This window comes from Talpa occidentalis, unplaced genomic scaffold (assembly GCF_014898055.3).
Source record: "Talpa occidentalis isolate TD23 unplaced genomic scaffold, MPIMG_talOcc4v2.1 talOcc4.5, whole genome shotgun sequence".
NCBI lineage: Eukaryota > Metazoa > Chordata > Mammalia > Eulipotyphla > Talpidae > Talpa > Talpa occidentalis.
The window spans coordinates 100,429,851-100,455,612 of NW_023604861.1; the positions used below are offsets into that span (position 1 = coordinate 100,429,851).

General features: G+C 35.3%; 1 protein-coding gene across 2 annotated transcripts in view; it reads left to right on the forward strand.

Annotated features, from left to right (window-relative positions):
* EIF5B (eukaryotic translation initiation factor 5B) overlaps positions 1 to 25,762 on the forward strand; it is a 65,746-nt gene that overhangs the window by 33,824 nt on the left and 6,160 nt on the right. Inside the window, exons 9-23 of one of the 2 annotated variants that reach the window (XM_054701907.1) lie at positions 1,232 to 1,306; positions 4,263 to 4,543; positions 6,457 to 6,564; positions 6,781 to 6,891; positions 9,489 to 9,556; positions 10,111 to 10,252; positions 17,064 to 17,195; positions 17,896 to 18,078; positions 18,218 to 18,379; positions 20,307 to 20,438; positions 21,444 to 21,575; positions 21,680 to 21,756; positions 21,884 to 22,048; positions 23,469 to 23,607; positions 25,312 to 25,473. In XM_054701907.1, coding sequence (XP_054557882.1) covers positions 1,232 to 1,306; positions 4,263 to 4,543; positions 6,457 to 6,564; positions 6,781 to 6,891; positions 9,489 to 9,556; positions 10,111 to 10,252; positions 17,064 to 17,195; positions 17,896 to 18,078; positions 18,218 to 18,379; positions 20,307 to 20,438; positions 21,444 to 21,575; positions 21,680 to 21,756; positions 21,884 to 22,048; positions 23,469 to 23,607; positions 25,312 to 25,473 — 2,069 coding nt within the window. Of the gene's footprint in view, positions 1 to 1,231; positions 1,307 to 4,259; positions 4,544 to 6,456; positions 6,565 to 6,780; positions 6,892 to 9,488; positions 9,557 to 10,110; positions 10,253 to 17,063; positions 17,196 to 17,895; positions 18,079 to 18,217; positions 18,380 to 20,306; positions 20,439 to 21,443; positions 21,576 to 21,679; positions 21,757 to 21,883; positions 22,049 to 23,468; positions 23,608 to 25,311; positions 25,474 to 25,762 lie in introns of both variants that reach the window. The other variant, XM_037527963.2, reaches the window with a different exon arrangement.

A 25,762-nucleotide genomic window follows, 5' to 3' on the forward strand; every position in this document is an offset into this window, starting at 1 on the left:
CCACATGGCGCAACAGGCCTCTCTTGCCGCGCCCGCTCCTCCCCTCAGCAGTGTACTTTGGTCCTTCTGCCTGCTCTGCTCCCCACTCTGGCTCTGGTGAATTCTCTCACCCTCCTGCACTTCTGACTGTACCCAGTGCTTGTATAGATAAATAATTAAATAAATAAATAAATCTTTTTAAAAAAAAATACTGTTTATAAATAAAGTGGCATGCATGGGTTTTTAAAAATCATATAAAAATGTTATTTCTTGAGACTAGATATTAATAGGAGAGCCAGTGGAGGGTTAAATGTATGTTTGGTCAAATCAAGAGAAGATAGAGTGAGAATTTTGAGAGAATATGCAAACAATTTTTAGAATCCCTAGAAGCTTTTTAGAGAAAAGCTTTCCTCCTTTACTGCCTTCCTGTTCTTACTGTAAAGTGGATCATTTATCTGAGCCCACCTCAGCATAGAATGATGAAAATTAGAGAAGTTCAGGTTGATATGATTGATAGTAGTTCACTATTTTAGGTGTTTGTAGCACTAGAAAGAATTGCTTATTTAGAAGAATATTTTAGTAATGTTCCTCTCATTGCCTCTTCCTCAAGATGGCTTTTTCAAACTTGTTGACAAATAATTTTTATAGGGAAGCAAAATACCACATGTCTTACCTTTATCTTTCATTTGAGAATAGTTTTGTTTGATTGGATTTTAGTTTAAAAAAAAAGTTGGTCATTTATTAAATTCTTAATATTTGAAATGGTACCTTTCTGGTGTTCTGGAGTTATAAGCACAATATTCTGTTCTTACTTTTAAATGGAGTGGTGTGGTAATTTTGTACTTCAGTCATGTCATTTAAGTAGTATCTGTGGAGGTTAAAGTAAAATTTTAAAGTTTAAGGTGAAAGATTAGAAAAAAGATGTGAAATTTCATTTGTCCTGAAGAACTGAGTGTGATCATGTACCTGTTTCAAGAAGTGAAGGAACATTTTAGTGTTGGGGTTTCTAACATTTTAATTACTTCAAATACAAAATCTGGGTTGTTTAATGTGGTATATTCCGAATAGGAAATTGTAAAGTTTTTAGTAATAGCAAATTATAACTTGTTAGCTATATTTAAAAGGTAATTCCAAAGATAATTGATTGTATTTTTTTTTGCACAAACATTTCTCTAATGTTCCACTTTTTCCTAAAGGCAATTTGATATTGCTAGATAACTTTTGTGTCTTTGATTAAAACCTTTATTTATAGAAGAGGAAGAAGAAACTGAGGATGCTGGATTGGATGATTGGGAAGCTATGGCTAGTGATGAAGAGAGAGAAAAAGGTGACTAGCTGATAAGCATGTGTTGATAAATCTGTTTATAATTAAAGGTGTATATGTTTAAAGGAGTATTTTCATGAGTATGAAAGCCATGTGAACATTTCTAGGATAGGAGCCATCTTGATCATTGCCATTGCTCCAGAATCTTCATGTGGACCCTCAATTTATGAATAAATGGTTTCTCAGATGGTGACTTGTAAGTTAGCTCCCTAGGATTTAGGATGTATTTTTTCATAGTGATAAGTTTAAAAATGGATTTAGGTTATTAAAACCTATAGGCGGGCCTCTTTGGTGGTGCAGGAGGTTAAGTCTCAGTACTATGACACTATCTGCAGCCACTGCAGCATGAGTTCGATCCCCCGCCAGGGAGCTGGCACACAAGGTGCAGCAGTCCTCTCCTGTCTCGCCCACTGCTGCCCTCAGCAGTGTATTTCAGTAGATCCGCCTGTTCTACTCCCCACTCTATCTAAGGTGAATCCTTACACCCCACCCCTATTCCCCCCCCAACCTCTGGCCTACACCCCAGCTTTTGTATGTGTAAATAAATCTTAAAAAATAAAACCTGTAGGCTATTAACTCTTAATAAACCTTAGGTTGTTAAGCCACTTCAACTTAAAATATAATACAAAGATAATATAGTCCCTAACCACTATGAATGGAAAGTGTTTTTCTTGGTCATTACTTTCTGTCCTTTGTTACAGAAATCTGCAAAAAATCTTTGGTCCAATTTGCTGATTATTCTCTAAGTTCTTGAGATGGATATTCAGCTTTTTAGTTTTTCAGTCTTCCACCCCCCCCCCCATATGTTTTTAAAGCTGTAAGTTTTCTGATGTGTTTTTACCTCTGTGTTAAATCTCCCACCATGATTGTAGGCTGTCTTCCTGAGTTCTGTTAATTTTTGTTTTATATATTTTGATGCTGTATTATTAGGTGAATGCAATCTTGTGTCTTTCTAATGAATTGATTCTAATCACTAGTTTATTAATATGTACTTACTTATTTCTAGCAATGCCTTTTACCTTAAAGTCTACTTAATCTCATAGGAATACATCTACACCAGCTTTGATTTATACGATCTTTTTCTGTCTTTATTACCATTTCTGTATCACATCCAGCCTATCTTTATAAATTTAACATTTGATCTAATTAATGAAGTATATTGATTTTATGTATCTTATTTGTTACGCCTATTTCTTTTTCTCGCTTAACCATCTTTTGGATATCCTTTTTTCTTTAATTTTATTTCTTTTTCTCCTTTCATGAGCTTGGAAGTTGTGTTCTTTTCCACTTATTTTTAGTGGTTATTCTAGAGACTTTCAATATGCATCTTTAACCTACCAGTGTCTCATGTTACCTCTTTCCACATAATTCAAGGACTGTAGAATATATGAACAATATTTACCCAATTATGTTTATATAACATTACTCCATTTGATTTATTTAAACCCCATAATAGCTTATTACTATTTTATATATCAATATTAGAGTTTCCCCATATTCTTAACATTTTATTATACTTCATTTCTTCCTGTGTTTTTGACCGTTCATTTGGGATCTTCCTGTCTATGGAACACCTTTTAGAATTTCCTGTAGTACAGATCTGTGAGTGATGCATTCCACTGTTAACTTTCCTAAAAATATCTTTGTTTTTATTCTTGAAGGGAATATTTTCTGAGTGAGGGATTCTTTGATGAGATTTTATCATGATTCCCTTTTCTTGGCGCTCATTGTTTCTGTTGAGAAATCAGGTATTAGACTAAAACTTTTCTTGTCTCTTGGGTTTTCAGCAGTTTTATTACAATTTGACCAGTGTAGATTTCTTATTTATTCTCCTTGTGGTGCTTTTATGAACGTAAGACTTTATGTTTTTATCAATTTTGCAGTGTTTTGAGCTATTTTCCTTCACGGATTCCAGTTATACTTTTGATAGACCTTATCATATCATTGTTTCATCTTCCCTATTCTGTATTTTCCGCCTTCTTGAGTCTCAGTTGTTCATTCTAGAGCATTTCTTTGGTCTGCCTCTGTCTTGTTCATTCATCTTCTCAGCTTTTTCTATTCTGCCATTAAACCCATCTCTTGAGTTCTAAATTTTGTCTGTTGTACTTTCCAGTTTCAGAATTTCCAGTTAATTATTTTTTTAATAGTTTTTATTTACCTTCTAAAATTTTTAATCTTGTCTTTTGCTTCCTGGATGTTAGAGGTATAGTCATTATATAATTTTGGTTTTACCACTTCAATATATGGTAGTACTGTGGGTGTTCTATATGCTGGCTTTCCTCATGTGACTTGTTTTCCCGTGTGGCTTGCTGTTTTTATATATTGTGCTGGATATTATACTTGTAAAACTGTGGCAATAATTTGAGGTCAAGAATGTTGTTTCTTTGGTGAGAATTTATATATACCAGGAGTCTAAGTGAACTAGTATACTTCTTGTTTACTTCTTGTTCATCCTTACTGCTGGGGTGCAGTTCTTCGTGATTTCATTCCACAGTAAGGGTGTTACCCAATGTCTATCCACCTTCCCTTCCCCTTAGTCCCCCTGACTCTTTGGTAGGCCTGAATTCCCAATGTCTGGACCTCCAAGCACTGAGAGGCTATTAAAAACTGCTTAGCTTTTCAACTGCCTCCTCTAGAATGAGCAAGTGGGCCTAGGGAGAAAGAAGTACTAAGCATTGTATTCACCTCCCTGGGTTTTGTCCTTTCTTGTACTGGCTTAGTAATGATTTTCCTTATTAGAGAAAGTGTGGATTAATGCATTAAATTTTTACTGTTAAATCATAATCTCCATTGTAGCATGTAGACAAACACTTCATTTACGATGCATGAAAGCATTAATTTGGAATTCATGATACAGTGTTATTGCCTTTGCTCAGTATTGTTTCCTTATTGTCTTTATAGAAATCTCTCATTTTAATCTTTCATTTGTTTTAAAATCCCTTTGTTTTCTTGAAAGAAGGAACCACAGTACATATTGAAGTAAAAGAAAACCCTGAAGACGAGGAGGAGGAGGAAGAGGAAGAGGAGGAGGATGAGGAGAGCGAAGAGGAAGAAGAAGAAGTAGAGAGTGAAGGCAGTGAAGGTGATGAAGATGATGATAAGGTGTCAGATGAAAAAGATTCTGGAAAAACTTTAGATAAAAAACTAAGTAAAGAAGTGAGCTCAGAATCTGAATATGACTCTGATGATGATCGAACTAAAGAAGAAAGGGCTTATGACAAAGCAAAACGGAGGATTGAGGTATTTATTTTTCGTATTCTCTTTATTCATTTTCTTTCCACTCCTCTGATCATTCGGACTGTACTCTGTACCTGCAGGCTTTTAGTGAGTAGTGCTTCACAAGCACTGATGTTGAAACGTAATAGGTCTTTGACACTTGCGAACCCAGGAACTTCATTCTCTCACCTAAGTTAGACTGGTGCCTGCCTCTTTTTTTTTTTTTTTTTTTTCTCAAATGTTTTACTCAAATTTTAATGTGATCTTTGATGGCTTATAAGTATGTAAAGTATGCTGAGCATTTGCACTCTAGTTATAAATATTAAAGTGTTTGCCTTGCATATTGAGGTTAGTCAGTCTGAGGCATCTGATCACTTTTGTTGTTTAAATCTGCTGTTAATGAGGCTTCTGTTTGGTACAGCCTACATGTAACTTAACTTTTCCTACTTAATGCTGTAGATATCAAGAGAAATTTTTAATTAGTTTACTTGAGGATGCTGAACTACTTAAAGCTGTGAGCATTGTAGGTTTTTTTTATGTGTAGTTATATTTTTGTCTTTATTTAAATTTAATTTGCTTTTATTAGATAATATTGGTTTTCTGCATTGTATATGTTCTAGGGGTATAAGGCCATACTTCTTCAGACGTGTGTTATTACCACACCACACATACAACCAAAGCACCAGTAACTCTGTGCCCCAGTCCATAGGGCCCCCTCCTCCTTTGATACCCATCCCACCCTTCCCCCTCTGATAGCCTTAGTTCTGCAATCAAATATCTAAGTTTGTTTTGGTTTAGTTCCTTTGCTTTTTTGTTGTTGTTTATTTTCCACATGTGTGAATCATTCAGTATTTATTACCTAATTTTTAAAAATTTTGCTTTTAATGCCTGTTTATCTTTTGTTTGCCTTTAAAAGTCTAGACAGGGATAAGTTTCCTGAATTCCTAAAGAACTAAGATGGTCTATTATAAATTGAGGTTTCTTTTAACCCTGTTATATATATTGTCATTTTGTGGTTTTTCGGTGGGGGGGGCTGCTCTATTTTAGGATGTTTAACAGCATCCCTGGCTTTACCCACAAAAAAATGATTTTTAAATGTTGATTTTTAGTTGTAAATGACATTACTTTGGAGTTTTGATCCAAATCTTTCAATTTGCCTGCCAGCTTTGTTATATTAGAAAAACTTGTCATTTCAAAGGATCATTGTCATGTGTTTTTGTTGTCTTCAGGAAATTTAAGTATTTAGGTAAATGTTACAAAGAAATACATTGTGATTCAAGGATAAGTTTAGTGGCTTATATAGAAGTGGTATTATCTTGAGAATGTAGGAAATTAATTTCTCATCATAGACTGAGATGTTAGTAAATACTTATAATTCTAAGTTTTATAAATTTTGTGACACTTAAGTTTTGAAATAAACGGCTTTACTTTTTTATAGTTCTTCATTTAAAAAATATATTTATTGAGGTAACATTGATTTACAATACTATGTATGTTTTATGGGTACAGGTTTACACCTCTACAAATGTATGTTGTCACACCATGCTGACCACCAAAGCCCCAGTTATTATTCTTCATGGTCCATTAATGATTTTTTATGGATGCAACTGTGTATCTTTTTACATTAACTACCATGTAAGTTAGATAAAACAACCATGCACGAAAGTGTTCAGAAAATTTAAGCTGACACTTGGTACCATTATTCCTGTTTAATGGTGCAGTTTGACATTTGTATAAACAGGTTTCTCCTCCAAAGGTACTATGATGAGAATTAGATTGTAAACTTCATGTTGTAAGATGCAATCACATGTAATTAAGTCGGCAAAGAACTTGAATATAGGCTGCGACATTCTCTTGCTAAGGCAAAATAAAGGAAAATAATGATAGTATGATTTGAAATAATACTTGTGATTTTTTTTTTTTTTTTTCATTCTTAGAAACGGCGACTTGAGCATAGTAAAACTGTAAATACGGAAAAGCTAAGAGCCCCTGTTATTTGTGTACTTGGACATGTGGATACAGGGAAGACAAAAATTCTAGATAAAGTAAGAAATTTTTCTGTGCATTGATTCAGCCTTTTACATTAAAAACTAATTAACATTGTAAAATATTTTTATTTTATTATGAATGAATAATACTTTCTAAAAAAAGCATAACACATTAGGCAGTTCTCTTTACAACAGATAGGTTACAGCTTCCTTTTTGCTTTTGCTTCTTTTTATATTTCAAAATACAAATCTGAATTTGCTGTCTTATTCCAGCTACGTCATACACATGTACAAGATGGTGAAGCAGGTGGTATCACACAGCAAATTGGGGCCACCAATGTTCCCCTTGAAGCTATTAATGAACAGACTAAGATGATTAAAAATGTAAGTAAATTGTATTTTGTGTGTTTTATAAATTATGTGTAAAATACAAACCTAGAAAAAAAGAACATGACAGTATAACAGACCAACATTGCATGTATTATCTTGCCTTGTTTTGCTTCAGATCTTTTTATATATGAAATAAAACATCAGATATTGTAGGAATCCTCATATTCCATTTCTTTCCCTCTTGCTCCAAGAGGCAATAAGTATTCTGAAATTAGAGTATGTCGTTACTCTCCATGCTTGAACATAATCTTCCTTCTATTTAATTGATTATATGTATATTTTTTCTCTAGTTTATGCTTAATACAATACAGTAAAGATTTATGTAAAGCTTAATTATTATAATTCAAATATCTTTTGCGTTATACCTATGTTGAGAGAGAAATTTGCCAGTAATCTCAGAAGCAGTCTATGCTCCTTTCCATTCAGAGCCCTCTTCTAGTACTTTTATGTAATATCTATCTTTTAATATAAGTAGGGATTGCAAAATGTTGCTAGTTCAATCCCATCATCCATCTTTATTGGATTACATAATAGAGATACTCTACCCAACATGCTGTTGGGTTACTCAGTGATACATAATATAGGAAAGACCTGATCCTTTACCTTTTAAAATAAAGAGTGTGGGCCTCCCTGGTGGTGCAGTGGTTGAGCGCCGGGTTGCGAGGCTGCCCGCCGCCTCTGCAGCGCCAGTTTGATCCCCGGCCACCGGCGAGCGTCCCACAAAAAAAAAAAAGACCAGTTTGGTTCGGTGTTATACACATAGACATTTAAATATCAACTATGTTTTAATGCATTTCTGTTATTATCTTTGTCCAGTGGTTGACTCCTGAGTCTTTTTGATAGAATTAAAGTAGTCTTATTGTTCTTTGGTTGCATTCATGGTGTCTGATATAACAGGATGTTCTAGACTCATCTTATATATTACCTGCTCCAGACCTGGATCTGAGCCTTGAAACTAATTCCCTAGTTCTATTATCACAGAACAGGTGAAAGTGGTATATTTGGAACTGAAAAGTAATAAATTGATAACTGACACATACAACATATATTATTACATGCTGGTATTCTCCTTTATTCCTTTTTTAATCTTTTTAGTTTTGTATATAGGAAGGGTCTCTGCTTATTACTCCAGTTTTTGTCTTTTTTTTTTTTTGAGATTGTATTTTACAAACTTTGCTTTCTGGTAAATCCTTATGGAAGGAATAATGGGAATATTACTCAGGTTTCTGAAAATTGAGTTATTTTGTGGTCTTCATCTTACAAAGTCAGTTTTTTTTTAAGGATTTATTTATTTATGCATACAAGAACTGGGGTACAGGCCAGAGGTGTGGGAGGTGAGAGGATTCACCAGAGACAGAGCGGGGAACAGAACAGGCGGATTGACTAAAGTACACTGCTAAGGGGAGCAAGAGAGGTGTGCTGTGCCTTGTGGGTAGCTCCCTGGCCAGCTGGGGATCGAACTCGTGCTGTAGTAGCTGTGGATAGCTTTCTAGCATCTTTACCCCTTGTGCCACCAGGGAGGCCCAGAATGTCAGTTTTGACCTTTGTGTGTTTTGTTGTTGGTTGTTGTGGGTCAGTTTTTCAGTTATGTTGTGTCACATTTCAGTATGTAATTTAAAATATATATTTTTGGAACAGTTAACAGCTTTTCAAATTTGTAATATTAATTGTGGTTGTATTTAATCTGGTATTTCTATGTATTAGAGTAGTTTATTATAGCTTATTCTACCAGTTGCCATAACTCAAAATCTGATGTTATTTTAGAACATAGTTAAAAAGCATGATTTTTTGTTAGGCCTGTATTAAAGTTCTCAGGATAACCTTTATGTGACAAAGTAGTTACAGTGTTTATATTCCATGCACTAAAGTAAACAATGACAATGCTGAATAAATGTTGATTTTAGACCACCAGAATGTGAATTTGCGAAGTTTTGAATTTGAGTCATTTTAACATAGATTAGGAAATAAAATTTTGTAAAGTTATTTGGAGATTGACAGAAATTATAAATGAACAAAATCTTAAAAGTTATGTGTGTTTGAGAGCGAGATTTGAAGCTTAAAAGAGCATGTCCATGTCAGGCGTCTTGTAATTTTTATATACTTTTGTCAAAAAAAATCAAGTACTTAAGATACTTGAATGAGGCAAGGTCTGAATCTATTTAATATTTTAAAGTCAGTGGGTAAATTTTCTTTAAAAACACACCCTGGGATATTTCTCAAGAGTTGAAATTGCTTTAAAATTGGATCAGATAAATTTTCCAAACACTAAGAACATCTTAGTATTTTTTTACATAATAGATAATCACTCTTGGAGAACTTCTGTGTTATTGTTGCTATTAATCTTCTCAAATTTAGACTGTACCATATTTTGTGACTTTAATAAAGGGAATCTTTTTGTCATTGCAGGTTTTTTGGGCAAAACTCTTTAATATTAATGGAAATATTGTGCTTTATTGATTGACTTGTTTTGAAACTGTTCATTTGGGGAAAAAAGTGGTGTGTTAAGTTGTCATTGCAGAATAATTATTCTGTAAAGAAACTTTCAGTGTTTTGACTTCTGTAAACTCTCCACTTTTCCCCACCTTTTCTAGTTTGATAGAGAGAATGTACGGATACCCGGAATGCTGATTATTGATACTCCAGGGCATGAGTCTTTCAGGTAAGAACCATTTAAATCTTCTGTCATCAAGCAAATTGCTTGAAAATTTAAGTCTAAAAGTTCAGAGATGGTAAGGTGTTTGCTAGTCTTTAATCTTTGGATAGTATTTAAGATCTGTAGTCCCAGTAACTACTAATCCTCATTTGTGCCTCACTGATTTAGTACTATTTTATATGGATACTTGTTTTTTATAGAGAGAAGTATTCTACTTTGAAAGAGCAAATCCTAATACATACCTGGTCTATCTCCTGTGAAACCCATTACAGGTGGAATTTTATCCTGTTGCCTCTTGGCCATATTCCTTAGCGCAAAAAACTTGGTCAGTAAAATTGGCAGAAATATTGGAGTAACTGCTGGAACTAACTCATTCCAACTGATGTCAGTTCACTGTCAGATAAGCATTTGGCAAGTTAAGGGCTAATGGCACTTGAATTTAATGCATGTACTTCATTTTGTTCTTTTTATTTAGGCTTTACAAAGAAATTAAAAATTTGACAAGTGAAAGTATTCATTTCAAGATTGCTATTTATGTATCTTTTTCCTCTTTTCAATAGTAATCTGAGAAACAGAGGAAGCTCTCTTTGTGATATTGCCATTTTAGTTGTTGATATTATGCACGGTTTGGAGCCCCAGACAATTGAATCTATCAACCTTCTGAAATCTAAAAAATGCCCCTTCATTGTTGCACTCAATAAGGTAAGTTAAGCTCTTTTGGAAAATTAAATTATAAAAAAAAGCTTCTTAATTTTTGAATGATTTCAAAAGTACTAATGAACTTCTGTATTAGTAAAAACTCATGCTAAGTATACAGTTTATTTTGTCACATTTCTGTATACAGATGGCCATCATCTTTCAGAATATAGAACATCTCCATATTCCCAGAATGTTCTTTACAGGCAGCCTGCCCACATTTCCAGTCCCAAACACTGATCTATCTATCACACAGTCTAGTTTTGCCTGTTTTTTTAAAATAATATTAGTGGAATTGTACAGCATGTGGATTATATTTGTCATTTTCACTACTCATAGATTTATCCATGTTATTATAGATTTTTTCCTTTTTATGTTGAGTTATGTTTTATTATATGAGTGATAACATAGTTTTATGTATTTATGATTGAAGGACATTGGGGTTGATTCCAATTTTAAGTTACTAATGAAGCAGCTACAAACATGTCTGTGTAAGTCCTTTTGTAGACATTTGTTTCTATTTACTTTGAGTAAATATAGAATTGCTAAATCATATGGTATACATATGTTCAATTTTATGAGAAACTGACACATTTTTCAAAAGAGATTCTACCATTGTACATTTGAATGAGCCTTGTATGGGAGTTCCAGTGTTTCTGCACATTTTTGCTGACACTTGCCCTGCCTGTAGCCATTCTGATAACTGTATAGAGCTTAAGTACTGTAGTTTGAGTTTCCATGGTGACTGATGGTATCAGATATCTTGTCAATGCCCTCTTTTTGAAGTGTTCATTTAAAGCCTAATGCTCATTTTTTATTAGTGTTGAGCTTTAAGCATTCTTTATTTATATTTGTCTTCTGTCCTTTATACAATTCACATATATTCTTGTAGTTAAGAACTTAGTTTTTCACTTTCTTAGTTGTGTATTTTAAATAACTGAACATTCTAATTGTGGCAAAATCCAATTTGGGGATTTTTAAATAATTTGTTTCTTGTTTTCTATATAAGTAATCTTTTCCCACCCCAAGATCATGAAGATTTTCTCCACTGTTTGTAGATATTTAACATTTTGATAAATACATTTGATGTTTGTGCTTGATATGTAATGAGGGTCAAGCTTTACTTGTTTCCACATAAATATTTAATTCAAAATCTTTGTTGAAAATATTACTCTTTTCCCTGTTGAATTACTTTGAAATCTTTGTTGTAAATTTGTTGACAATTTATGTAGCTATATAGACGTGTGTGTATGTCTTAGTATTTATCTTCTTTCATTGATCACTATGTTCATGCCTTTATTAGGTAGTGTTAAGTTCTTCAACTTTCGGTTTCTACAAAAAGCTTTGAGGATTCTGATTGAGATTGTATTTAATTTATAGATAAAATTCTGGGAGAATTGACATTTTATTTTTTTTAACATTTATATGTACAAGAACTGGGGTATAGGCCAGAGGTGAAGGGGGTGAGAGGATTCACCAGAGGTAGTGTGGGGAGCAGAGCCGGCGGATCCACTGAAATGTATTGCTGAGGGGAGCAATATTTACTCTCATGGCAATATTCTGTAGTTTCATTGTCAGTGAGTTAGACCAATTTTTCTAAATTTATCTCTAGTATTTCATAGTTTTGATACTATTGTAAATAGCATTAAAATTTGAATTTTTAATTGTCACTTTTACATAGAAAGTTGATTTTTACATATTGACCTTTTATATTGTGAGCTTGTTAAATTCACTGATTAGTCCTAGTAACTTTTTCTGTAGATCCTGTGAGATTTTCTAGATATGCTACTATGTTATCTGCAATTACTGTTGTATATTTTCCCTTATCTGTACGTTCTGTGAATTTTTTCTTCCTTACTGTACTAACTAGACTTGTAGAACTATGATGAATAGAAGTGATAATAGACATCCCTGCTTTCTTCTTGATCTTAGGGGGCAAGCGTTTGATCCTTCATCATAAGTTTTATCAGTTGTAAGGGTTTTTTTTTTGTAAATGCTATTAGGTTAAGGGAAGTTTCTTTATATAGGTTGCTTAGTGTTTTCTGGCCTTATTTCTTTTGTTATGAATGATGATTTTTGTCAGATACATATAATGCATCTCAATGTTCATGTGACTTTTCTCCTTTATTAACAAAATTGACTTGATATTTTGTGGGGATTTACTAACTTTCTATGTAAGATTTTCCTTTTTTAAGAGCATTTTAAAGTTCCCAGAAAAATTGATATTCATACACAAACCCACCCATACACATCCTCCCCAGTATAAGAGTTTCCCTTTCTATTAGAGTGGTACGTTTGATACACTTGATGAACTTACATTTACATATAAGAATCACCCAAAGTCCATTGTTTACATTAGGGTTCATTCACTCTTGTACATTTATGACTTTGGACAAATTTATAATGACATATATACATCATTATGGTATCATAGTATTTTCTTGCCTAAAAATTCTCTGTGCCTTACCTATTCATTCATGTATCCGCTGTCTCCATGGTTTTGCCTTTTCCAGAATGTCATGTAGTTGGACTCCTACAGTATGTAGTCCTTTCAAGTTGTCTTCTTTCACTTACTGTTTATGCATTAACGTTTCCTCCGTGTCTTTTCATGGCTTGGCAGTTCATTTCTTTTTAGCACTGAATAATATTCATTGTCCAGATACACCACAATTTATCCATCCACCCCATGAAGGACAGCTAAGTTTTGCATTATAAATAAAGTAAACATTCATGTGCAGGTTTTTGTGTGGCGTAAGCTTTTAACTCTTGGTTAAATACCAAGGTGTGTGATGACTAGATGATAAAGTATGTTTAGTTTTGTAAGAAACTGTCAAAGTTACTGTATCATTTTGTATTCCCACAACAGTTAAATTCTGTGTTGTTCCACATACTCACCATCATATGGTATTGTTAGTGTTTTGGATTTTGTCCATTCTAATAGGTGTGTAGTGGCATTTTGTTATTTTATGTTTCCCTGATTGTGTTAAGATATGAGACATCTGTTTATGGGCTTATTTGCCATGTGTACATCTTTGGTAAAGTGTCTGTTAAACTCATTGACCCATTTTTTAATTGGTTTGTCTTGTTGAATTCTTTGTATATTTGGATACCAGTTTTTTATCAGATGTGTTTTTTGCAAATATTTTCTCCCACTCTGTAGCTCATTGTCTCATTCTCTTAACATGATCTTTCACAGAGAAGTTTTAATTTTAATTGTATCTAGCTTTCACTTTTTCTTTAACGAGTCATCGAGTTGTATCTAACCAGTCATCACCATAGCCAAGGTCATCTAGGTTTTCTCTTATGATACCTTCTAGAAGGCTCATAGTTTGTGTTTTACATTGATATCTTTGATCCATTCTGAATTAATTTTTGTGATGGGTGTACGGTTTGTGTCTCGATTGAGTGTTTTGTGTGTTGATATATACTTTTTCCAGCAACATTTGTTATTACTGTTGATTATTGAATCTTAAACCAACCCTGCATTACTAATACAAATCCTGGATTTTACTTGCTAATTTTTTAACATTTTTGTATCCATGAGTGGCTTTGGTATATAATTTTCTTGTAATATTTTTTTGTCTGGTTTTGATGTCATTGCAGTATTGAACTCACAAAGATGAGGTTGAGTATTGTCTGTTTTTTGAAAGAGTTTGTGTAGGAATGGTATTATTTTATTAAGTGTTTGATCTAACAAGTAAAATCACATCACCACGGAATTTAAGTAGGTGTGGTGTTATTCAGGTATTTTATGTTTTGCTAGTATAGAATTCTATGTATTCTGTGTTCATGGATTGGAAGAATTAACACGGTTAAAATGGCTATATTACTGAAAGCATATGCAAATCCAAAGCAGTCCTTATCAAATCCCATGACATTCTTTACAGAAATAGAACAAAAATAAAAAAATTCATTTGGAGCTACAAAAACCCCATTTAACAAAAATGTTTGAGTAAAAATGTAGGTATCAGATTCCCTTTGAACTATACTGCAAAGCAATAATGATTAAAACAGGTTGGTGGTAGAGTAAAAATAGATCAATGGAAGAGAATTGAGAGTCCAGAAATAAAACACACACATATGGACAACAAATTTACCACAAAGGTGTTAAGAGCTTACAATGGAACAAAGAAAGTCTGTTTAATAAATGATGTTGGCAAAACAGGACAGCCACATACAAAAAGTGAAACTAGACCATTATCTAACACCATACACAGATATAAATTCAAAATGAATTAAAGATGTGGATGTGAGGCTAGAAACCATTAAATACAGAGATGAAAACAAGTTATACTCCTTGATATGAACCTTAGAGATGTGTGTAGGGACTCCAGTGGCAAGGAAGACAAAAGCAAAAAGAAACAGAACTATATCATACTAAAAAGCTTCTGCACAGTGAAAAGTTTACATTAAAATGGAAAGACACTTGCAATGTCTTTCATATCAAGTCCCAAATAACCAAATTAAAAAATGGACAGGGGATCTGAATAGACACTTCTACACAATGAAGACATATGGATGGCCACAAGCACTTGAAAAAAATGTCTTCTCTTTAGGGAAATGTAAATCGAAGCAGCAATGACATATCACCTCATACCTGTGAGAACGGTTGCTATCCAAAAGATGAGAAGCAAGTGTTGTAGAGAATGTAGCAGAAGGGAAACCCTGTTGGTGGGAATGTAAAGTGGTACAGCTATGGGAAGCAGTATAGAGATTCATCAAGCAATTAAAATAGAAACTCCATTAGATCCAGTTATCCCACTTGTGGGTATTTTCCCTCCCACCACCCATACACTAATTCAGAGGGACCTATGAACCCCCATGTACCTGCCACATTACTTATGGTAGACAAAAATTGAAAACAATCTAAGTACCCATTGACTGACAAGTGAATAATGATGTGGTGTATATATACACAGTGGCATGCTGTACAGGTGTAAGATGCATAAAGGATTTCTAATGTTCAAAGAAAAAGAAAAGATGAAAACTCTGCCATTTCACAGTATGGATGGATCCTAGAGGGTAATTATGCTTGTAAAATAAACCCTACAAAATTAATCACCATATGATTTCACAGATATGTGGTATACAGAGAAAACAAACAGGGAAACTAAATAAAAATAAACTTGAACTATTATACTAATTAGTGGCTACCAACAGGGAAAGAGGGGAGTCCTTAATTTGGGACAAAGGGGAAATGGTGTGAAGCATAGAATTGGATGTTCAGTGGTGAATTTATGTGGTACATATATACATTGATTTTTAGTGATGCATACCTGAAACATAATGCAGTGTTATTTCAGTTAAATAAAGAATTTCGTATTTTTAAAAATAACCCTTTTGGTTTTATTGATATTCCCTATTTGATTTTATTGGTATTCTCTATTGTCTGTATTTCATTGGTTTCTAGCATTCATTTTATCATATTCTTCTGTTTCCATTTGCTCTTCCAATTTTTATGGTGGGGGTTTAGATCATTGATACTTGTTTTTAAGAATTTAAAGGATATTAATTTCCTTCTAAGTGTTGGTTAGATGTGTTTGTGTCTTTATTATTATCAATTTAGATAAAAATATCTTCTGAATATTTTCACTTGATACAGAATTGTGGGTTTAAAAATGTTTTTACTTTATCTTTGCTTTCTGGTATTTACTCATTTTTTGTTCTCATAAGTAATGCTGTCTTTTTTTTTTTGTCTTTGACTGCTTTTAGGATATTTTAAGAGTTTCATCAATGTGACTTTATAATAGTTTATTTTATGCTATTTGGGTTTGATTTTTCATAGATTTATGGACTTAAAGTCTTCCTCACATTTTTTAAATTCTGGGTTGTTACTCACTGAGATGTTTTCCTGCTCTATTTTCCCACTCTAGGACTTCTCTACAAATTGAGTTATTTCTCTTAATAGTGTCCCCACAAGTAAAGTTTTTTTTTTTCCCCTTTGATCTTTTTTTTCTCCATATGTTCCAGACGGGATATTTTTTATTGCTCTATCTTCAGGATCACTAATACTTTGTAGTGTGTAATTGCTATTAAGCTCATCCAATAAGTTCTTCACTTCAGATTACAAATTTTTAAACTATAGGTTTTATGTTTTTCTTTTAAAGTCAGTGGGTTATAACAACTTTTGAGTATAATAACCTCATGCAAAATATCATCTTTATCATTTGTCAATCTGTGTCAGCTTACTCATATTTCTCCTTAGTAATTTTCAGATTAGTCTCCTTTTTTTATATGATAACTTTAAGCTAATCCACTAGATTTTTTTTTTTTTTTGCTTTTACTATTAAATAATTTTCCTCTCTATCATACTTTTGGAAAGTTTGTGAAATTAAGCAAAATTTAATTCTAATTTGATCAGTAAGGCAGTTAAAATGGGCTATTTTCTGAAGTAAGAAATAACTTCATTTTTTACTTTGTTTTCTTGATATATAATTTCTTGGTGATGGTATTTGCTGTAATTAACCTGTGTCCCTGTGTGCTTAATAAAACCACTTTGGATTTCAAATAATGTGTGGTGGTCACATGGTAGTAATACTAGGAGCTTATCTTAAGTCGCTTGGAGCCTCTCATGAACTGGTTGGAGGCTGAGTGCATGATAACCTCAGCTGTTTCTAGTTTAAGAAAATACACAGGCCAGGGTATAAAGGACTTTAGGTGCAATAGAATAATTCATACATCTGGATATGGAGACCATGGTGTGTGTATAGATACCATGTATACACACACTTGGAATTTTCTGGAGCTTTTAATCTTAGTTAAATTCCTGAGTGTTCTTAATCTTTTAGAGGTGTTTCTTACGAAAAGACTTTTCCAGATTGATAGGCTGTATGATTGGAAAAAGAGCCCTGACTCTGATGTGGCTGCTACTTTAAAAAAGCAGAAGAAGAATACAAAAGATGAATTTGAGGAGCGAGCAAAGGCTATTATTGTGGAATTTGCACAGCAGGTAAGAAAGTTTTCCCTTGTTTATTAAGAACCTATATCATAAAATATTTTCTTTCATTTCGTTATATTTACTATAAAGTTAGTATTTTCATCAATACTGGCTCTATTCTAATGGTTATTAGTGTTTTTCATTCTTTCCCCTTATACTATCCTTTTTTTTTTTTTTAAAAGATTTATTTATTTTTATTTTATACAAGCATTGGGTACAGTCAGAAGCGTGGGAGGGTGAGAAAATTCACCAGAGTCAGAATGGAGAGTAGAGCAGGCAGACTGATGAAGTACACTGCTGAGGGGAGCAGCGGGCGGCAGGAGAGGTCTGCACACCATGTGGGACCCTCCTCCGGTGGCCGGGGAGCAGCCGGGGATCGAACTGGCGCTACAGAGGCTGTGGGCAGCTTTGCAACCCAGCGCTCAACCACTGCGCCACCGGGGAGGCCCCCCTTATACTATCCTTTATTAATATCAGTTGACAGTTCGAAGATCTCTCTTTGTAGTTTGGATATTTAAATTTTGAAAACTGAGTTGGCTTTTCTGTAATGTAATTAATATCTACAGACTATGTACGATCTTTTCTGGAGGTTTTTTTGAGGAGCTTCAGAATGAGTAGCCATTTATATATCTAATTTCTAGTTAGTTTCTATTCTTGGATACCTACCTTCGCAGCATGATTTTTGGAATGATTTTGCTTTTCATGTCTCTAGGGTTTGAATGCGGCTTTGTTTTATGAGAATAAAGATCCCCGCACTTTTGTGTCCTTGGTACCTACCTCTGCACATACTGGTGATGGCATGGGAAGTCTGATCTACCTTCTTGTCGAGTTAACTCAGACCATGTTGAGCAAGAGACTTGCGCACTGTGAAGAGCTGAGGGCTCAGGTGATGGAGGTAATAACAGTCAACTTTTCGGTTTATTGCCTTTTTAAAAAAAATAAGTTTTAGGGTGGGGATGTTTTCTACTTTTACATTTAGTCAAGGAGGTGTATTTTAGTATATATTTCAATCTCTTTGCAATATTGTGTCTCAGGTTAAGGCTCTCCCAGGAATGGGCACCACTATAGATGTAATATTGATCAATGGGCGTTTGAAGGAAGGAGATACAATTATTGTTCCTGGAGTAGAAGGGCCCATCGTAACTCAGATTCGAGGCCTTCTGTTGCCTCCTCCTATGAAGGAATTACGAGTAAAGGTAAGCCAAGGTTGTAGTGTTGACACGTATGCACTTGTACGAGGTTGTTTTCTGCTAAGGTTGTTTTCTCACTTTGAGAACTACTTGGCTTAATGTGCAATACATCTGTCTTGACTTTTATTTAGATGTTGCCATAAAGCGAGGCTCATCTGTCAGTGGACATGTAGGGAGGTTCCTATTTGGGAGGTTCCTGTTTACCAACTGAACTTTTTATAAAGATTATATATTTTTTTTTATACAAGTGGTGGGGTACAGGCCAGATGCACGGGAGGGTGAGAGGATTTACCAGAAACAGCGGGGTACAGAATAGGCAGGCTGAAGAAATACACTGCTGAGGGGAGCAGCGGGCGAGACAGGAAAGATCTGCCGTGCCATGTGGGATTCTCACTGGCCAACCGGGATCAAACCTGCGGTGCAGAGGCTGCGAACAGCTTCACAGTGCGGCACTCAACCGCCTGCGCCACCAGGGAGGCCCAAAGATTATATTGTTTTGGTTCTTTATTAACTGGTTTATCATTAATAATTCTTTGAAATCAAAAATTCGTACAGTAACATACTAAAAACAGAGGATAACTTTAACACATTTTTAGGAAGTGCAATTAGGTAGAAAATGAGAACAATGCTAACACCCCACAGTTGTCTTCATGCCTCTTCCTGATCTTAGCTCCCTCTGTAAAAGTTAACTATGCCATATTTTTATGGCGGTTTACTAATATCCTTGCTTTTTAAAATTAGTTACAATACCTGAGAGTGTACCCATAAAAATATGTATGGATATCATAGTGTTCCTTTGTATCTGACTTCTTCCGTCAAAAAATAATTTTAAGATTTGTCAATTTTGTTGCATATAACTATTCATTTTCGTTGTGTGGTATTCCATTGCATGAATCTTACGGGTTATTCTCTTTATTCTCTTATTGATGGAAAGTGTAGGCTGTCTCCACTTGTTAAATTTTTGTTATTACTGACAGTCCTATTCCATTGAACTTCATTGTATTATCTCCTGGAGCAGTTGTACAGTTTTCTCCAGAGTGTGTACACAGGAGTGAATTACTGAGTTGTTACTTATGCTTATCTTGAGCCTTATTAGATAAGGCCACTCTGTTGTCCTTTGTGAATATAACAAGTTACACTTTGAACTGTAGTTTTAGAGTTATTATTTCACATCTTCATCAGCTCTTTGATGCCAGAAGTTTTTAAATTTGCCTTATTGGTGAGTGTGTAGCTCATTGCTGTTAATGTTTGCACTTGCCTGCTTGAAATATGATTGGTCATTATTTTATGTTTTTAGTCATTTAAATCACTCCTTTGTGAAATTCCAATTTTGCTGTGGTATTGTCAGTCTTTTTTTTTTTTTTTCCTTTAAAGATTCATTTTTATTTATGCATGTAAGAACTGGGGTACAGGCCAGAGATAGGTGTAGAGGGTGAGAGGATTCAACAGAGAAAAGAGTGGGGAGTAGAACAGGCAGATTTTTACTGAAATACACTTGCTGAGGGGAGCAGTGAGCGAGACAGGAGAGGTCTGCTGTGCCATGTGAGTTAGCTCCCTGGCCGGGGATCGAACTCATGCTGCAGGGGCTGGCAATAACTTGATAGCGCTGAGACTTTAACCCCTGTGCCACTAAGGAGGCACTGGCATTGACAGTCTTTATTTTAGATTTAAAAGAGTGTTTTATCTAGCCAGGATACTAATTCCTTATTATTTGTACTGCAACATCCTCTCTTACCTTTTCTATGATGCCTTGAGAAACAAATACTACTTTTAATATTGAATTTAGTAGTCTTTTGAGATTATTGCTTTTTGTGTCTAGTTAAAGAAATATTTCTCTACCTCCAAGGTCATGAAAATACTGTCTTATATCAGTTATCTACTACTGCTAATCATTCACCAAATAAATATAACAAAAATTTTTTGAACTCCGTAGAACCAGTATGAAAAACATAAAGAAGTGGAAGCAGCTCAGGGGGTGAAGATACTTGGAAAAGACCTGGAGAAAACATTGGCTGGCTTACCCCTCCTGGTGGCTTATAAAGAAGATGAAATTCCAGTTCTTAAAGTAAGTTATTTTAATATTTTTTTCCCCTCCAAAACTATTTGAGTTTTGCCTTGTGTCAGAGGGTACACATTAGCAATGGTGAATAAAATGGGTACCTTGTCTTTGCGAAGCCTTATCTGGTGACCTTGTAGCAAAATAAGATGGTGCTCTTAAATTACTTCAGTTTGTACAGTTACATGAATTGGTAGAGACATTGGAATTTTGAAGTATGCCTTTTATTTAAATAAAAAATGAAATCAGAAGGTAGAAGTTTGATCATAAATACCTTAATATTTAGACAGAAATAAAGAGAATCTAATTAGGCACTAGGAGTCATTTTAAAGTCTGTCTATTTATGGGAGCACGTGACCATGAGTCCATTGTAGTTTCACAAAAGCACACTATGGACCGTAGTTTACTTGCTCACTTGCCAAATAGAGGAAGATCCCAGCACATGGCTGATCTAGTGTCTGGGACCACCATTATTATTTAGGCGATACAGGTCACTGCCATCAGGGAACTTGCCCCCATGGGGCCAGTGAGAATAGGACAGATGTCTCTGTGACATCCTGAGTATGGCATGAGCTTTTGCTTTAGTGGCATCATCTGTGGTTACAATCTCTGTTCCATCTCCAGAGCAGCAGTGGTGGAAAAAAGGGATGCTCAGATCATGGAATTAGGTAGGGCATTTCATCGTTAAGACAGAGCCTTTAGGCTACCGCAACACATTGTTTCTGCAATCCTTTTAGCTTTTCAGTGATTTTAATTACTTCATTCTGCCTACACATCAGCATATTTTAATGTTAGTAAACCTTTGTCTAAAGGTGAAATGAGGCTCGGCTCAGATAAAGGTCCTGAATCTCTCCATACAAGCATGGGTTCTGCTATGCTTTACTCGTTCTTAGCCTTTGTTTTGTATTTTCAGATGAGTACTTAATCAAAAAGAGAAAAAATATAGCTTAATTCTAGTCAGCAGCTGGATAGAGGTGTGACTACAGCCTTTGTCAAATTTAATTTCTTTTCAAGGATGAATTAATCCACGAGTTAAAGCAAACACTAAATGCTATCAAGTTAGAAGAAAAAGGAGTTTATGTCCAGGCATCTACATTGGGGTCTCTGGAAGCTCTGCTGGAATTTTTGAAAACATCAGAAGTGCCCGTGAGTATTCCTACCCAACTCCACCAGTCAGTGGTTGTCATGGTTTGTGGTGCTGATTCTGTTACCTGACACAGGCAGTTAAATTTGGAAACTCTTTTTTACAGTATGCAGGCATTAACATTGGCCCTGTCCATAAAAAAGATGTTATGAAGGCCTCGGTGATGTTAGAACATGATCCTCAGTAAGTAATTTCTCTTCTGCTCTGAAGACTTGTATATTACCCACCTATTTTTGTAGAACTATCCTTTATGACAGTTGAATGAATGATCCATTTTTCATTGAATGACCTTTGTGTTTTGACCTTTCAGGTACGCAGTAATTTTGGCCTTTGATGTGAGAATTGAACGAGATGCACAAGAAATGGCTGATAGTTTAGGAGTTAGAATCTTTAGTGCAGAAATTATTTATCATTTGTTTGATGCCTTTACAAAATACAGACAAGACTACAAGAAACAGAAACAAGAAGAATTTAAGTAAGTAGGTGATTTTACTGACTCTGGATCTTTGAAAATGAAATTGATTTGAGAATTACCAAATACTAGAATAGTATGTAGACAGCAGAAGCAGGGAATTTGCTCATGTACCAGCAGCTGCATCCTGAAGTGGAGTGTTATAAACTACAAGTCCTGTACAACTGAGACATTCCAGCAGTATGGGAATGTCCTGTCTGTAATCTTGTTTTTTTTTTTTTTTTTTTAAATTTTCAATTTGGTAGCACCAGGTGTCAGTTGGTGAGTAGCTACTACATCTGTGGGCTTTATCTTGCTGGAGTTTCTTATCTGGAATTGCATAAGAGGAAAGTAACAGAATTAGAGTGGAATATTGGGAAATGAGGTGAGACATTCCATGGGAGGGAAGTTCTTTTCCCTAGCAAACCTCATGAGTGCCTAGTACAGGCACTGCTGCAGGTACTGCAGGAGTCAGCAGTGACCCCAAGCAGGTCCCTCCTCTTGGAATTCAGAGGAGAGACAAGCAATAAACACATGAGAAGCAAAGCAGTCTGGCTCTCCTAGATAAAGAGAGAACAGTAAATCTTGTGGTTGGAGGCAGCAGCTCATCTCCATAGGGCTATCATTGGAGTAGAGATAACAGAGGGGCATGAAGTGAGCCATCCACACATGTTTGGGGTATCCAGGCAGAAGCACACTCCTGGCAAATAGAGATGGGTTCACATGGTGAAATTGGTGAAAGATAAGAAATGAGGTCAGAGAAGTTGGCAGGACTGAGTATGTTAAGAAATTGGTGAGAAGAGCCTATCAGGAGGGTCCCATAGTCCAGGCAGAATGTAATGGTGGGTCAGGCCAGAAGCATTGTGGGAAGTGATGGCTCCATTTGGGCTCTATTTTAGAAGTAGAGCCACTGGTAAATAATGGGCTGTAGATTGGGATTTACTTTAGGACATGAAATGTGAAAAAGACTTAGATTTGATTAGGAAGGCTGCTAGGACCTTAAAAGCACTTTAAGCATTTGCTAAAAGGGACATATTGGCCTTTTGAATAACCTATTTGGGAACATGGTGAGGAAAGGAGGATATGGCATGGCATTTCTATGGCCCCCAGAAGAGATTACATGCGTGTCACACTGTCATATTTCTGACAGGTTTTGTAAAAGTTCTATCTTCAAGGCAAAGACTCAGATCTTTGATTGTGGGTACAAAAACACTCCTGTATGGAAAGAGGGGTGGGGAGATGATGAAGAGAAAATGAAGCAACATATGAAGGTAGCCATGATCTGTAGCACCTACCTCTGAGGTGTCTGCATCATCCTTGTTGGTCTCCTGGGCCCAGGGACGAAAGCTGCTGTTATCTAACAGGAAACGCCTCATAGTCACCTGTACTTGTTTTTAGTGATTTTTAAGCTTAAAAATTCTTGGATTTTCTTTTTTCCTTTTAGGCACATAGCAGTATTTCCCTGCAAGATGAAAATCCTTCCTCAGTTTATTTTCAATTCTCGAGATCCAATTGTGATGGGAGTGACTGTGGAAGCTGGTCAGGTGAAACAGGGGACACCCATGTGTGTCCCTAGCAAAAATGTAAGTTCCTGTTGTATTTTTTAAAATCTGTCCTCTCTCAAAGCAGCAAATGGGAGTCTAATAGTGGTGACAAACAAAAATTTAAATCCAGGAAAGCCCATCACTTGTAATTTATACCTCGGTATGGCTAAAATACCAGTGTTCCTCAATGTTGATTTTTAGCATCTGATATCAGTGATTCAAATCGCTAGTGAAAGTTGCAAATTACTTTAAATTGTTGCCATTTAAATGTTTTGAAACTTCAAAGCACTCACATTCCCTTCTAGATTAGCATATCTAACAGTATTCACTTGATAACATATACTTAATGGTCCTCACATTTCATCACTTCTCCCCAAAATGTTTTTAATAATTCCACCTCCTTAACTTGGCCTCGGGTCCCTGAAAGATGCATTGTATTTGGTTATTTTGGTTTTTCTATCAGGAATAGTCCTCTTTCCATTTTTAAGAGTTCAGAACATAACCTGTTCACAGGTTATTTCTCAACTTGTATTTGTTTTCTCATGACAAGATACTGGTGAAAGTAACCCGTATATTGGAAAAGACTTGTATATGTAGGTGCTTCCCGTGTTCTGTATAGGACATACAGGTGGTTTTCCTAAGAGACAGATCTTTCCCCCTTTGTAATTACTCGTCTGTAAGGGGACTTTGAGCCCTTGTGCATATCCTGTTACTCAACAACTTTCATCCGAAAGGCTTAGTAATCTTTGGCAATCCTTGCTTAAGTCAGTTATTACATAAAAGGTTGCAAAACTGATTTCCTCTCCCGTTCTATAAATATTCCTCCCTGTCCTTTCTCATTATCTTATATATTCATTGTTTTCTTAAAAATTTGATGTACTAGGTCTATTACCAGTATTTTTGATACCAAAATTATCCAGTTAGTGGGAAGCCATTCAAGCCAGCTGGTATGTCTTTGTCACAGCACCTGGGGCACTTTATTCCTTTCTGGCGTAGTGACATGCCCCAGACTCAGCGGCTACTCCCCTGCCTCCAGTGGGAAAAGATGCTTGGACATCATCTGAGCACTGGCTCATACTGCGTCTGTACCTCTCAGTGGATTGAGCTAGACCATTTATTTGCAGAAATTATCTTCTGTGAGGTTTTAGTCAAACTATACTCACCTGTTTTCATTTACTATGTTTCTTCATGCCACAAGCAGTAGTGTTTTTTTTTTTTTCCTCCTGCTCAGACTCTAAGTGAAATCCGATCATTCGCTTGCCCAAACTTCTTTCATCCCCAGAATGAAATGCAGTGGTTCATACTGTGTCCTTCAAGGCCCCGCGTGTCCCCAGTTGCCTCCCTGACTTCATCCCTGCTGCTTCTCCTCCCTTGTTCATCACTGACCACTCTCCTGGCTAATTGTTGATACAGAACCTTTATGGCTGCTGTTCCCAATGAACATGCACCTGTTATGTGGGAGTCATGCAGAAATAGCAAACTGCAGTGGGTTGATAGAACATTTTCAAAGTTTTCCAGAACAGTTAGTCATCTTCTGTTGTCCGTGCAGCCAGCTTATGAAGGCCAGAAGGCATGTAGTTTACCAATGAGAAGGTGACACTGTGGAGATCCTTAGTAATGAGGGTCACAGAGCTAAGATCTTAAAGACACTTCTGCTCAAGTTTTTATTTCAGCTTTCCAGTGATGGCATCTGTTACTGGCATGATTCCTTTGTATACTTTATAGTTTGTTTTTATTTTATAGTTTGTTGACATTGGAATAGTAACAAGTATTGAAATAAACCATAAACAAGTGGATGTTGCAAAAAAAGGACAGGAGGTCTGTGTCAAGATAGAACCTATCCCTGGTGAATCTCCCAAAATGTATGGAAGGCATTTTGAAGCTACAGACATTCTCGTCAGTAAGGTAAGTATCTTAGCAAAACCGAACAGTTGGGTTGTTGGAAAAGTCATGTTTTCTATGTAAAAATGCATCGTGACTTTCCCAACAATCCAGTATTTTAATAAAGAGGAGGTCTTCTCTGGTTTCCTTTATGTAAGAGTTCCAAGGGCTGCAGTTAGAACTTCAGGAATCAAATGGGTCTTGTTTTTTTGGTTAGGATTTAATGTGGAGGATAGTCTTGTCTCCCTTAATAGAGTGTTGATTATTCTGCTTCCCAAAATGGCAGGCAGGTTATTAATCTACCTAAGTTTTC